General features: G+C 39.8%; 1 protein-coding gene across 1 annotated transcript; it reads right to left on the minus strand.

Moving 5' to 3' along the window:
* Positions 1 to 5,632: 5,632 nt before the first annotated feature.
* Positions 5,633 to 9,242, minus strand: LOC133531134 (uncharacterized). The gene is made up of 2 exons (XM_061869257.1): positions 9,016 to 9,242; positions 5,633 to 6,339 (listed from the first exon to the last, which is right to left on the minus strand). Exons 1-2 carry the CDS (start codon positions 9,031 to 9,033, stop codon positions 6,016 to 6,018), a joined length of 342 nt encoding a protein of 113 aa, XP_061725241.1. The 5' UTR covers positions 9,034 to 9,242; the 3' UTR covers positions 5,633 to 6,015.
* Between the last annotated feature and the right edge of the window lie 6,123 nt (positions 9,243 to 15,365).

Raw genomic sequence — 15,365 nt, forward strand, 5'->3', positions numbered from 1 at the left:
AAAAAGGAAAAGTAAAAAGCACCAGTTCGCGAAAACCAACTTTCTGCATGCTAAACAGCTACGTAAAGTAGCACTTTTTGAGCAACTATATGAAAAATTAAGTTATGTTTAAGTACGTTCGAATTGATCTTATATCTAATTCCTGGTACAAATAAATATCAACGAGGGGCGGGAGGGGGTTAGGGTCGGCAACGCGCATGTAACTCCTCTGGAGTTGCAGGCGTACATAGGCTACGGATACTGCTTACCATCAGGCGGGCCGTATGCTTGTTTGCCACCGACGTAGTATAAAAAAATGTAGTTGTAGATTTCTGCATGCTGTAATTTTCCTTGCCCCGAAACCAGTATTCACAGAAAGTGCATCTTCTAATTAATTAAATGCATGCAAGCTCGCTTTTAATTAAATTTCGTATTAATAACCTATCAATGGCTGTTCGTAATGAGGGAAATCTAGTGATGTAGAGAGAAATACCGGCTTTTTACCGGTACCAAAGTTAGGATATCATCTTGTTGTATAGGGAGCGTGCATGAACTGTAGGAGGCAGCACAGGAGCCGTCAGATTTTTGGCGCGAGGCGTAAATGTGATGTTTTTTGTTCCGATGTAGCCCACAAGATGGCAGAACCTACTATGCACAAGAAAACACGTGACGGGTACATGTGCATGTTTATGGTTCCGATTCAGGCCACAAGATGGCAGACCCTCCAACGCGCACGGTCCTGTGTTAAAACAGGTATTTTGTTCGAATTTGAACTGTCGTGAGATATACTAATATTAAGCTAATTTTACGGCTTAACTTACGTGTTTTTAGTCACTCGCACGACATGTTTCAGAGAGCCTAGGTATCCTTTCTTAAGCACCAACAGTGTGCGTAGCGTTCACGATGCGCTTCGCGTACTCTAGCGCTGGACAAGCGCGGTGGCCATGCGCGGGTTAAAACGCAACGACACGATGGCGACATTCAGTTGTGTTGTATTAGTTTTCCAAGATGGACGTGGAAGCATTAGTTGCTGCAGCAATTTTTCTCGTTGATATTGTTCCAAAAACTTCATGATGAGGCAACGCCACGTACTCGTCATTTTTAAGCAAAAAAATTGTAAATTGATATAAAGCACGAACGTCCACACTCAACCTTCGGAATGGGCCACGTGTAAATAAATACGTACTGCCATCGCTGGCCCACTACGTTTGATGTCCTTTTCTTCTTCTTCGCGTTGTCCCGGCATTTTGCCACAGCTCATGGGAGCCTGGGGTCCGCTTGGAAACTAATCCCGAGAATTGGCGTAGGCACTAGTTTTTACGAAAGCGACTGCCTTCTGACCTTTCAACCCGCCCGGTTTCCTCGCGATGTTTTCCTTCACCGAAAACCGATTGGTGAATATCAAATAATGCTTCGTACATAAGTTCCGAAAAAGTCATTGGTACGAGCCGGGGTTTGAACCCGCGACCTCCGGATAGCAAGTCACACGCTCTTACCGCTAGGCCACCAGCGCTTTTTTTAACTACGTTTGATGTGCGGATGAAAAATCCACACCGTGGCCATCCCATCGCCATCCCGTCGGGCCATAAGCCATCCGACAGCAGTACCCCCTACACACTGGTCCATCTTAGTGGGCCAGTATGATGGACCATCGTGTAGAGGAGCCATTACAGCCATATCACATATTTTATGCCCTTTGTTGTACAAAATATTAATACTTGTTATTGTACAACACTAGTAATAAGCAAAATCAGTTCCCTGAAAGGTCTTAAGTGACATTAACTCTCATATATACATAGGACGTTTTGTCCTGTTTTACGTCAAAATAGATTTTCATTTAGCAACGAGGATGCCTTTGCGTCGGTTTGTTACTATTAAAACTGAGGAATGGAGGTTTTGGGTTTCGAAAGGCATTATTGCAGTGTGAGTACCGATGGCAGAGAATAATGTGGCAATAATATCTGCCAATTTTGTTAGTTTGTAGTTTCCTAACTATTCTAAATATAGATACATATATTATATTTTTGGACAGTTATTTTAGAAGAATAGTTAGCTTTTGATTGTTACCGGCCTACTACATATACCCTTATATCTATGACCTTTACCACGAGTTAATATCGCTATGTGCACGACTGTCACGCAACCTAGTATCCGCAAATCTAGGGGAAAATGTATATTCACTACATCTTATAAAACTACTCAAAAACTAAAAAAATACTGAACGGATTTTCATACGACTTTCATCAATCAATAGAGTTATATTTGAGAAAGGTAAAACGTAAAACGTAGACTTGCAAGGTCTAATAAGGTGACCCACATAATGGGTCCAACTGTTTACAACAGGTTACCGGAGACAGTCACCTCGTCACCGTCGCTGCAATGTTTTAAGGCTAGACTGAAGGCTTGGCTTCTCGAACACACATTCTACAGTTATGACGAATTTTTGAATGTTGAGCTTTAGTTAGTTATTTGTTGTTGATCTTTTACGAATGTACACTTATATACGAATTATTATTCCCTTTATTTATTTTTGGTCTTAGGTTAGGTCATTTATAATATGAATATAAAAGTAAAATATAAAAACACTTACAAAACAATACAAAATATATATAAACACATTATAAAAAACCTAACCTAGGGTGCCGCCAGCAGCGGGGCAGGGCCCAAGCTGCCGGTGGTCAGGGCCGCAGAGAGAGGAACCGGCGGACTATCCGCGCCGTGTCCAAGATCACCGCCTTCTGCATCTGACCCTTGATCCAGCCACCTAGCGAGAGTCTCTCAAGGTGTTGGTCGAGACTCTTCGCTATGAGACCATTCGCTGAAACGACTATCGGGACAATGATCGTCGAATCAACATCCCACATGGCGGTTATCTCGTGAACCAAGTCTAGGTCTCATCATGGGGGATGGTGATGTCGACGAGCACGGTCCGGCGTTGCGATCGATCTATTATCACGATGTCAGGCTTATTGGCTACAATAGTCCTGTCAGTGATAATAGATCGATCCCAATAGAGCGTGGCACGACCATTTTCGAGGACTGGCGCAAGTGAGTACTTGTAGTACGGTACTTCGCGGTCCACAAGGCCGTATAGAAGAGCAAGTTGCTTGAGCAGTTCTTAAAGCTGTATCAACTTTATACAGCTCTAAGACCCTCCCCAGCCATGAGTGAGGCACCGAATCATAGGCCTTCTTGTAGTCAATCCAAGTGGCTGAGAGGGCCCTCTTGTTCCGCCGGATTTGTTGGCAAATGGTCATGTCTATGAGGAGGAGCTCTTTAGTACCACGGGACCCAACCCTACATCCATTTTGAGCAGTGGCCAAAATGTTATTAGCGACAATATGCGCGTTAATTTTTGCTCTCAAAATGGATGTAAGGAGCTTGTAAAGTGTAGGCAAGCACGTGATGGGTCTGTAGTTCTTCGCTTCCGTGGTACTACCGGACTTGTAGAGCAGGAAGGTTACTCCAGTTGTTAGGGAAGGAGGGAGGGAACCAAGCTCGAGGGCTTGTTGGAACTGCGTTGCCAACCGTGAGTGCGAGCACCGAAACCATTTTAGCCAGAAGTTGTGCAATCCGTCTGGTCCAGGACTTTTCCAGTTCTGGACCGTACGGATGGCACAACTTACGTCATCGGGGCTGATGGTGATAGCCCCCATAGGTTCGATATTCTCGCACTCACGTTCGACAACGTTTATCCACTCGCCCTCCGTGTGTTCAACGGGCACCGACCAGATGCTACGCCAGAAATCAGTCATGGCAGTAGCATCCGGCAGCCGCACGTCGGACACATGAGGGTCGGTTTCCTCCCACCTTCTGTATACCTTCCTTTGGTCACTTTGAAAAAGACGATTCTGCTGGAATCGGTCCACACGCTCTCTGTAGCGGCGAATACGGTTTGCCCATGCATAGACTTTCTGCTTTAGAAAGTCGATGCGCTCTGTGACATTGGCCATGTAGTCGCGGGGCCTGATATCCGTCCCCGCGAACGCCTGGGTCACAAAGCGCATTACTCGGGGGCGGTTGTTGCCCCCCCTGAAGCAGGTCAGCTTTGCAATGAGAGTCCTAAACGAGGTGATACGTCGCTCGATCCGCGCTTGCCATGCAGGCACACCTCCGACGGTCCTAGGTGCACGTTCAGCGTCCGGAAACTTGACTCGAGCAACACGGCACGCCGCGATGGCTCCGCAGTACATGATCGAGTGCGTATCATCTAAATCTTTACTAGTCCGTATGTGTGGCTCTAGTAAAGCGTTCAGGGCTCCCACTAGCGCTAGGTTGCGTCTATTCATAGGCAGACGTGGTAATCGTGGCCTAGAGTGAGTTGTGGAGCGATACTGCTTAATTGCCTCATCCAAAGTCCTCCTCAGTTGCTCATTAGCAGGGGTGCTCATGCTCTGACTCGCAAAGTCCCCCTCGTCGGTACTGAAATCGACCCGCGGCGCCCCCGGTGCCAGGTCGGGTGCGGGCACCGGATCCGGCGTCGTGGCGGGCAGATCCCGCACAGAGGTGGAGGCCGCGCGAGCAGAGAGAGCCTCCAGGCGAAGCCGGTCAAGAGTCGCGTCGTCCAACCGCTTTAACCGTTGAATGACGCGCACCTGATCCGATAGTCGTTGCTCCGACACGGTGATGGTAGGTTCAAGAGCCTGAAACAGAGGCAGTATTCTTGAACGATACGCGGATAATTGTGTTCCCCCCTCTGTAGCCCCATAATAGGCGCGCATGACATTCTCATTAATGGACGGAGACCATCTCATGCGACGCACTATACCACCGGCAGCGGGAGCCGTGGGCGGGGCAGGATGTCCCGCATGCCCCAAGCGTGCCGGCAGCGGTGGCCGCCCTCGTCGCGCAGGTGGTCGTGGCGGCGGCGGCGGCGGCCCGCTCTCGTCACTGGACCCGTCTGTGTCAGGCGCCGTTGCAAACTCGTCGCCTGACGACGATGTGGACGAGGAACTGGAAGAGGCGGGCGGGGGTGGTGGTCGTGCGTTTTTCGAATCTGCTGCACGTGCTCGACTCCTCGTTATCATTGTTTTATACGTTATTTACCGTATATATATTGTGTTGCGTTATGTCATGCAAATGACACGTCAGTGGCGTGCGTATTAATTTGCGTCCTACATGTTTCAGACACATTTTTTTCATGGTTCCACATAATGCGTAGGTGAATTATCCGCTTGTTGGTAAAATACACAATTGGTTAACAAAAAAACGTATAACAATATATTTTTAGCAATAAAATGTTTACGAGACGTCTGTCATTGTCAGAGCGGTTTTTTTTTTTTTTTTTTATTATTACTTATTTATTATTATTACTTATTTCGAATAACTTATACAACCTATTAATGTAAAAATGACATGTAATATTATAAATATTGTGAATAAAGAATATGAATATGAATATATATAACTTGTTAAGGTGTTGTATGAACTGGTTCAAATATGACGATGTTGTCGGAAAAAATCACGCTGGCTAGGAGCTTTAACCGAAAACGCTGCTTAATCCGTGGTGTATGGTGGGGTTCTCTCTTTCATGGGTCTACACAAAAGTACGCGATGTTGTTGATGTTTTTAGGATAACTTACTACACCTAATACAGCCTAAAAGTTCTACGCAGACAATGTCGCGGACTGAGGCTAGTTAAAATAAAACAACATTCTAAAGGCTGTCTGGAATTGTAGGATTTATTAAATAATTAAATGCTTTGATTAAACTATGAAATAATTTCTCAGTCTTGGCCAATTTAATAATGCATGATTTTATTTCTAGTTTTTAGTATCAGTGCCAACAAATCCGTATTTCCGTATGGTATTAGGGATGCGGGAATGGGATGGGTTTTCTTTTCTTGAAAGTTCTCCCAAACAACGGTAGGTTGCTGACTCGATCGGTAAAGCAGTGATATCATTTTAGTCCAAGAACTCGAAAATAGATGGCTCTTCAACCTTTAAAAAAATACGCTCAGAATTTGCGTTCGGATTGCAGTTCTGTCCTTATAGAATATCATATCGTGTTAAAGTTTAAAATTCAGAAACAACGAAATTAACATCTGGCACATTTTTTAGGTTCCTCTTCATCCGATGGCGGTCCTTTGGTGCTAGTATCATCATCACAATTGTCTTCATTGCATCCAGGTTCTTCGTCACATTCGTATTTCTGCTCACATTTTCTGTCACACTTCTTCTGTTCCTGCGGTCTAGGAATATCGGAGCACTCGTCCTTGCATTCGTCTTGGGCGCCGCAGCGAAGGCTGTTCCGGAGGCTTAGGAGGGACTTGTAGACTGGTAGTCGTTTTTGAGGTTTTCGGGCGTGCTGGTAGCGAGGGCGGGAGCGGTAGACGGTGGGCTTTTGGCGAGCTTTTTGGAGCTGTGGAGATAATAATTATGGTTAAAGAAACGTTTTGGTAGGATTTAACAACTGGAGACGCCTTGTCTGTAATTTTCTGTACAAAACAGTACAACCGATTTTTGCAGGGGGAGGGGCACGTCAAATGTATAGCTATTTGTACGTAACGTACAAATAGCTATGTCAGATAAAAGTCAGTCCATACAATACATATGACCATTGGGCGAGGTTTTCGACGGAGAGGTAAGCTTATAAAGGCGACTCCGGCTTGTTAATTCTCCAAGGAGTGTCTAGAGAATATCGTACTGGCCTATGTCCTGTGTCTAATAACACTAGGTGAGGAATTTAACCCTCCAACAAGATTGTATGATTAGTTTACATGCAGGCACGAACATGTCGGATATCACGTGGGTACCTAAAGCTGACCCTGCAGCTGAAGTTTAATCGGGGCCTACACAACACAGAATATATCCGGATAATCCAACAATGTACACTCAATTTTAATAAACACATTAGCCATTAGCGGTATTCGACTCCGTACGACATCACTTTTGCATGACATTGTTGTACAGTCAGCATCAATAGCAGCAGATGAAACAACGCGCCAAAAGTATCTGGTATTCCGAACAACTTTTCCAAATATGGAAAAATCTCTAAAATTGACGGTTAGAAGTAAATCTTTTACAGTCTTAATTGTTCTAGATATAGAACCATCACTTTTTGTTAAACTGTTATAGAATGGTAGATACTTTTGAAGCGTTATTTGATCCGCTACTTTTGATGCTGAGTGTACATTGAGCAAAAAAATTATGTCTCAAGTTTTCAGTTTAAATACGCCCATGATAATGTTTCTCATGATATAACCTGAAGAAAAAGAAAAGTTCTGCATTAAGCGATATATATATATATATATATATATATATATATATATAGCTTTTTAACATCATATATTTGTGTAAGAATGTCCCTATAATATTTATTATTATGATTATCATAAATCATAATCTTTACTTGTATAACCTAAAACTTTACTTCACGAGAGACATAATAAAGCTAGCTATTTTAAGGCCGACTTAAACGGCACGCGAACTCGCATGCGATTTTAGTTACATTGCGGACTATTGAGGTTACAACTAATTCGGCGACCGATCAAATACCGCAATGTAATGAAACTCGCATGCGAGTTCTCGCACCGTGTAAATGAGCCCTTAGAAGGATAAAATTGCAGTTACTTTACGAGTTTCACTAGTGAATTGACCACCCTTGTGAACTTACTATTATTTTAATGTATACTGCGCGACTACTAGGATCAAAGTGCTGTAACAGTTGAATTGTACTGATGGAAGATCCATAATTGGAAGGAAATGGATTCCCAAAGTGTCTGCTATTGATATCGCTTAGAACGTACCTAGTCTACGTACATATGTACATTCATAATAATATATCCCGGGTTTGATTATAATGGAAATTACATGTGCCTTTTGAACGTCAAGGAAATTGAGAATTTCAGTGCCGGAATATAATTAATGGTATGTTAATATCTCGAAGATGTTTATATACACGCAAGAGACCTTTCAGCAAGCGAAGGGGGGGGGGGGGGGGGGCGCCTAGCGACATTTACCATAAGAGTATTACACACTTCTTAAACAGCTGCCGGAGTTTAATATAAATAATATATAAATATAAATATTATAGGACATTATTACACAAATTGACTGAGTCCCACAGTAAGCTCAATAAGGCTTGTGTTGAGGGTACTTAGACAACGATATATATAATATATAAATATTTATAAATACTTAAATACAAAGAAAACACCCATGACTCAGGAACAAATATCCATGTTTATCACACAAATACATGCCCTTACCAGGATTTGAACCCGGGACCATTAGCTTCGAAGGCAGTCACTACCCACTAGGCCAAACCGGTCGTCAAAGTTTCAAGTCATATTTTTTTGTGCTACGTCGTTAAACAAGTATACGGCCCGCCTGATGGTAAGCAGTCTCTGTAGCCTATGTACGTTTGCAACTGCAGAGTGCTGTACCGTAACACTCCGCACCGTCGTTGAGCTCTGGCAATACTCACCGGCAGGAACACAACACTATGAGTAGGGTCTAGTGTTATTTGGCTGCGGTTTTTTGTAAGGTGGAGGTACTTCCCCAGTTGGGCTCTGCTCTACATGATCTGCTCTGGAATGAAATACGCTGTGCTGTGCCCTACCATACAAAGCGAATCAAAGTATGAGTGAATTAAAATGAACAGTGAATGAATATACCTAAATCCATTACCTGTGTCAATACTGTCATCAAAGAGATCCCATTGCTTTCCCCACTTTGTCTGAACACGGGTTCCACCGGTGCTTCGACATTTGAAGAAGAATCCTGCAGTGCCCTGCTGTTGATGACCAAGATCACGGGTCGTCAACTCTTAGGACTCCGAACTTGATTGAGAACATGGACGATCATTTTAAAGGTCTAAACCCAATTACATTACCTGAGTCAAGACTGCAATCAACAATATCCCATTGCTTTCCCCACTTTGTCTAAACACGGGTTCGGCGGGGGTCTCCATACTTGATGAAGACTCCTGCAGTGTTCTGCTGTTGATGACCAAGATCACGGGTCTTCGGCTCTTAGGACTTGGTTGAGAAGATTAACGATCATCTAAAAGATCTAAAGCCAGTTGTTACATTACCTGTGTCAAGACCGTCATCAAAGAGATCCCATTGCTTTCCCCACTTTGTCTAAACACGGGTTCGGCGGGGGCCTCCACACTTGACGAAGTCTCTTGCAGTGCCCTGCTGTTGATAACGAGGATGACAGGGCTGTTGCTCTTAGAACGCTTGGCTTGGTCAAGGAGACGAGAGATGACGGAGGATATTGATGATTCAGAGGCGGCAAGGCCCTGGAACACAAACTATTTATGACAGTATTCCTTTTTGAATAAATAAATATTATGGGACAATGTTACACAAATAAGATAAGATAAGAAGAATGTATTAGCACAAAAAGAACATAAATCATTATGCACAGATTAATATATAAAGGAACAGAAAATTGTGCTAAAAGGTCTTCACTCAGCTATACGAGTGCCACGAAGTGAGTCCTAGCTAGGACAAACTATGTTGATAACGAGGATGACAGGGCTGTTGCTCTTAGAACGCTTGGCTTGGTCAAGGAGACGAGAGATGACGGAGGATATTGATGATTCAGAGGCGGCAAGGCCCTGGAACACAAACTATTTATGACAGTATTCCTTTTTGAATAAATAAATATTATGGGACAATGTTACACAAATAAGATAAGATAAGAAGAATGTATTAGCACAAAAAGAACATAAATCATTATGCACAGATTAATATATAAAGGAACAGAAAATTGTGCTAAAAGGTCTTCACTCAGCTATACGAGTGCCACGAAGTGAGTCCTAGCTAGGACAAACTATATACGCGACGCTGATTTTAATTGAAGCCTGGTAAAACTAAAATTAAAACTAGAATTAGGTGACACAAATATCCAAGAAAATATAAAAACATAGTAAATCACGGCATTAGTCCAATAATGTAAACGTAAGGATCGATCAATGGAAAAAGTGACAGAAAAAGTTAAAAATAAAAACGAATAAATTTTATATAAACCCATATGTACGTATGTGCTTGTAGCGTGTGTGTGCGGGTGTGTGTGTGTTTTTTTTTATACCACGACGGTGGCAAGCAAGCATACGGCCCGCCTGATGGTAAGCAGTCACCGTAGCCTATGGACGCCTGCAACTCCAGAGTTGTTACATGCGCGTTGCCGACCATTTAAAAATCTGTACACTCCTTTTTTGAAGAACCTCATACTGTAGACCCTTGTGTGTGTGACCTAGCCTCACAAGAAAGAGATACGACGATATATTTAATATATAGATATAGATAAATACTTTGTACTATTAATTTTACATTGAGATAAATAAGTAAGAGATAAATAATTAAATACATAGAAAATATTCATAACTCAGGAACATCTATGATGAACATACAAATAATTCCTTACCAGGAATTGAACCCAGGACCTCCTGCTTTGTAGGCAGGGTCACTACACTACCGACTAGGTTACGAAGGCCATCAATCTTAGTAAGTTAACTAAGTGTTAGTTCTAAAGGTATAATTGATGTCTTTAGTACTATATTTTTGTCTACTGAAATAGGTTTTAAAGTGAAAAAGTATTATTTTTAGATGACCCGTAGACAAAGTATTGTAGGTATACAATAGTGATATAATCAAGCTTTTCAATTTCCTACCTTACTTAGGCAACTCAGCAAGCTTCGTTGTCTAAACACGGTACTCGACTGAAAAGCTCTCTATTATATCATGAGTGTATAAAATGCTATTATAAAGAATAGTATTTTATACAATCTCTCATAATACTACCATTATATATTCCACCAGATTTTACAATCTAAAGCCGTCACTTGTTTTCCTTAGCCAGACAGGTTTAGTTCAAGACGGCAATGTATGGGCCCCTCGGGCGCTGTGTGAGGGTACAGTTTCAGTATGTTACAGTGTTAAATTATAAAATACTGAAAAATCTAAGCTTCGTGGGAATTTTCAGGGGTTCAGGTTGGCTGATACGCTTGGGGAATGAATAGATTGGTTTGAGTTACAGTCCGTAGCCAATTTTTACGGTAGAAAAAGTTTCATTTGTATTTTGAGACAGTTCGAAAAAGGGAGAAAACGCAGGATTTTATGTTGCTCATTTTGTTGACTGGAAATACTTTTTTGTGCCATATCCATTATTGAGCAAAATCGTTTTTTAATGATTCCTAAAATAACAAAAAATATGCTAGAATTGACACTAATCGGTAAACTTTATTTTTGATAAATTGTGTGCCATATCCGCATTTTACTATAGGATAATTTACACTCTGTTAACAGAAAATTATCACAAAAATTTTGACATATCCAAAACTTTGTTGTACGTTTAACATTTACTCATAAACGGATATGGCAATAATAAAAATGCATATATTTCATGATTACCACTATATTCAATATATTTGTATGATATTATTAAATAAAATTTATTGACAATAACAATATACATAATGGATATATACAGATGATTACTATAACTAGCTTATATCTAAAATATTTGTGCCTAAATAAATAAGTTCAATATTTCCAAATTATATGCTTCTTTTCGCTATTCGGCAAACCAATGTATTTAAGTGGTATATAGCACAAACGTATTTACCCGATGATTTCGGTTTAAATTATAGCTTTTAGTATGTTTTTATTTACCAAAGATAAATAATGTTTTCTTTCAATAAACCTCCGATAAATATTAATAATGAAATAAGTTTTATAAGGATTTAACATAATTTATACATTAGTCAAATAGTCTGCTCTGAGAGTTGCTATAACCAGCAAAAATAAAATATAAAACGTAATAATATAATAAATATTTTATTTAAATATTAGCTTTTAGTTTAGGTGAGTGTTTTTATTATGTTTTACATGCTTGTTTTTTGTTGTGGCAAATTGGAATTTACGAGAAATTGGAGACAAAATAAACCATACGAAGAAATTAAGAAATGAAATGAGTGAAACAGCGAACCCACTTTGTGGTAAACAATATCAGTATGTTTTAATCTTTTCTTTGTAATATATATAATATATCCAAACGCAAGTTATGAGGGTTCAAAAAAACGCCGAAGTGCTTCGAGCAAAGGTAGGTAGTGCCCTTGCTCTTCAATTTGCTAGTCTTTGCGATTTTTTAGAGTAGAGTTAAAGTAAAATATTTATTGATAATAACAATATACATAATGGATATATACAGATGATTACTATAACTAGAGTTTAGATACTTCTGTATGTAATTAAAGTTTTACCAAGAAATAAATGATTTATGGTTTTATATTTTATGAAATATAGTAAAGTAACTTACGATAAATAAAAGTAAACACACAGCTTTCAACATTTTGGTATCAACTGTCTGTAATCGTTTGACTACCTATAGTCGAAACCACCGATCGAATGGAAATAATTAAATTTGCACTAAATCTGATTATGTAGAATGAATTTTAATTATTAAACTTTGTTTTGTTTTGGCGTGCGAGTGTAATTTTAGATTTTATTGGTTTTTGTAATTTCCGTTTTAGTGTAGGTATGTATTAATTTGATTTTGGTATAAATTTATAATAAGGATTGAGTGCCTACATTATATATATAAATAAATAACGACGATCGACGATTGACGACCAGTTTGGCCTAGTGGGTAGTGGCCCTGCCTACGAAGCCGATGGTCCCGGGTTCAAATCCTGGTAAGGGCATTTATTCGTGTGATGAGCATGGATATTTGTTCCTGAGTCATGGGTGTTTTATATGTATTTAAGTATTTATGAATATTTATATATTATATAATTATATATCGTTGTCTAAGTACCCTCAACACAAGCCTTATTGAGCTTACTGTGGAACTTAGTCAATTTGTGTAATGTCCTATAATATTTATTTATTTATTTAAATAAATATTTGGGGACGATCTTACGCAGGTCGACCTAGCCCCAAACTAAGCAAATCTTGTACTATGGGTACTACGCAACGATATACAAACGTATAAAATACATACACAAATATCTGTGTTCATCACACAAATATATGCCCTTCCCGGAATTCAAACCCGGGGCCATCGGCTTCATAGGCAGGGTCACTGTCACTACCCACTTGGCCAGACTGGTCGTCTGTCGATTATAAAACCACTCAACCTATTCATGTGGTCGTTTTGCCTCAAAAGCATTTCCGCTACATATCGGGAAATCCATGTAATCGGATACGACGGAGCGCTACGACCTGTAGTTCAGCGATGAATTTGTTAGTATTAGTAATTACATGCCATTTCGAGTTTTAGCCATCCGATCTGTGTCCGATATGACAGGGACAAATCAGTATCATATCGGAAACAGATCAAATAACTAAAACTGGAATTGGCCTGTTAAATTAAAAGTTTTTTTTTTGATACTACGTGGGTGGCAAACAAGCATACGGCCTGCCTGATGGTAAGCAGTCTCCGTAGCCTATGTACACCTGCAACTCCAGAGGAGTTACATGGGCGTTGCCGACCCTAACCCCACCCCCCTCGTTGAGCTCTGGCAACCTTACTCACCGGCAGGAACACAACACTATGAGTAGGGTCAAGTGTTATTTGGCTGCGGTTTTCTGTAAGGTGAAGGTTCTTCCCCAGTTGGGCTCTGCTCTAGATCCATAGTATAGTTTGATCCATATTCCTAGGAAAAAGTTTATAAAAACGAGAATTCATATACACCGTGTTTTTATTGAATTCCGTTAACTTCGGGGTATTGGTAAGTACGTTTAAGGAAACTACATGACATAGTTAATTTTCCAAAAAATAATAATTTTTTTAATGTTTTTTTTTTAAATTTTTTTGTTATAAAAAGTAATTAAATGTCGCATATAGCGTTGTTGTTGCACGGGCATTACATTTATCTCAATCAAACAATTGAAAACTGTGACATGTCAATGTCATTTTTTACCTAGCTCAGAAGTCAGGGACTTCAACACTAAAATGTACTTACCTTAATGCCAATAAAATTTTTATTATTTATTATTTTATTATTATTTCGAACATCGATCGTCCGAGATAGTACTTACGTTTAGTAGCAAATGTATTAACCCGTACTAAACACTAATCAATATGTGAACGGGCCCTAAGGTAGGTAGGTACACACTCGTAAGGGCTTTATAAGATAAAAATAAAATATTGATTATCTCCGAAATGGAGTTAATTAGAATACCGGTGTCTTTGAGAAAGTTACTTCATTTAAGCTCAGGAATGCACCCTTGAAATTAAAGCAAATCAAAAAAAACACGGTGTATAAACATAATTGGTATTTGTATAAATAAGTATAACATATTTATAACTGGTTAATCCTCAAAATAATAAATAATCGGAACGGAAAATGCTCGCCGATTTGGGATTCAGAACAAACAATGGCATTTACATTAAACCGATTATCCTCATTTTTGCATTGTGACCCGCCGGTGCGAGGCAAATCATGTCACACGGCGGTTTCCCGCGAGAGCTGTTTTAAGCTATTTATTAAGTAAAATTACAGCGATTCTTAGGGCCTGTTTCACAATGTCCACGTAAAGAATTGGATAGCTAATTAACAAATAAATTAAGAGGCTGTCAATACCTAAAGCGCGCACACTGTCTATTTGTATCGGAGTAAATGAGATAGCACTGTTGCATGTTACTGGGCCTGGGCAAGGGAATAATAAGAAAAATATTTAAATAAAAAAAAGTGGATTATTAGTGTAATATTTTACTCAACCACGGTTTAGATATAAATGTTTTGAAATTGTGATTTTAATTGCAGACCCATAAGTCAAACCAATAAAGACATAAAACCGTTTAATTGTGATTTTAAGACCAATCTTTGCAATTATTTTCTATCGAGCCGATTTCGTTCAATCGTGTATCGAGTACAACCACGGTCTTTGAAATATAATTAATATGAACATATATTTTTCTTACTTGACTAAAACAAATAGTCTTTCTTAAAAAACTGTTTAAGTAACATCAATTTCGAGGACATTGGGTGTTGACCGCCTCCTAACTGTTAGATAAAACTTCCTACAAAACATAGCACTTTATCTACCAGTTAAGTTTATTTGAAGATTATGGAACGCCAACGATCGGTCCAATTCGAAGAATGAAATGCGACAACGGTAAGTTCTCATTTAGATATCGTTTGTATATCGTACCTATAATTGACAGAAGTCGATTTCTATGACATGAAATAGACATGCCAATGAGTGACGTAAATGTTAAATGAAACAGGCATCAACAGTAAAGTTATTAACATTGAAATACGGCCCGATTCGAAGAATGAGATACGATAATGATAAGTTCTGGTTTAGATAAGTTCTCATTTAGATATCGTTTGTATGTCGTATAATTGACAGAAACAGCTCAATTCGGGCAACCAATGTCACTTAGACGTTAGAAATATCGTAGATAGATCTTATTGGGATCACAGCG

The sequence above is a fragment of the Cydia pomonella genome, chromosome 24 (assembly GCF_033807575.1).
Source record: "Cydia pomonella isolate Wapato2018A chromosome 24, ilCydPomo1, whole genome shotgun sequence".
NCBI lineage: Eukaryota > Metazoa > Arthropoda > Insecta > Lepidoptera > Tortricidae > Cydia > Cydia pomonella.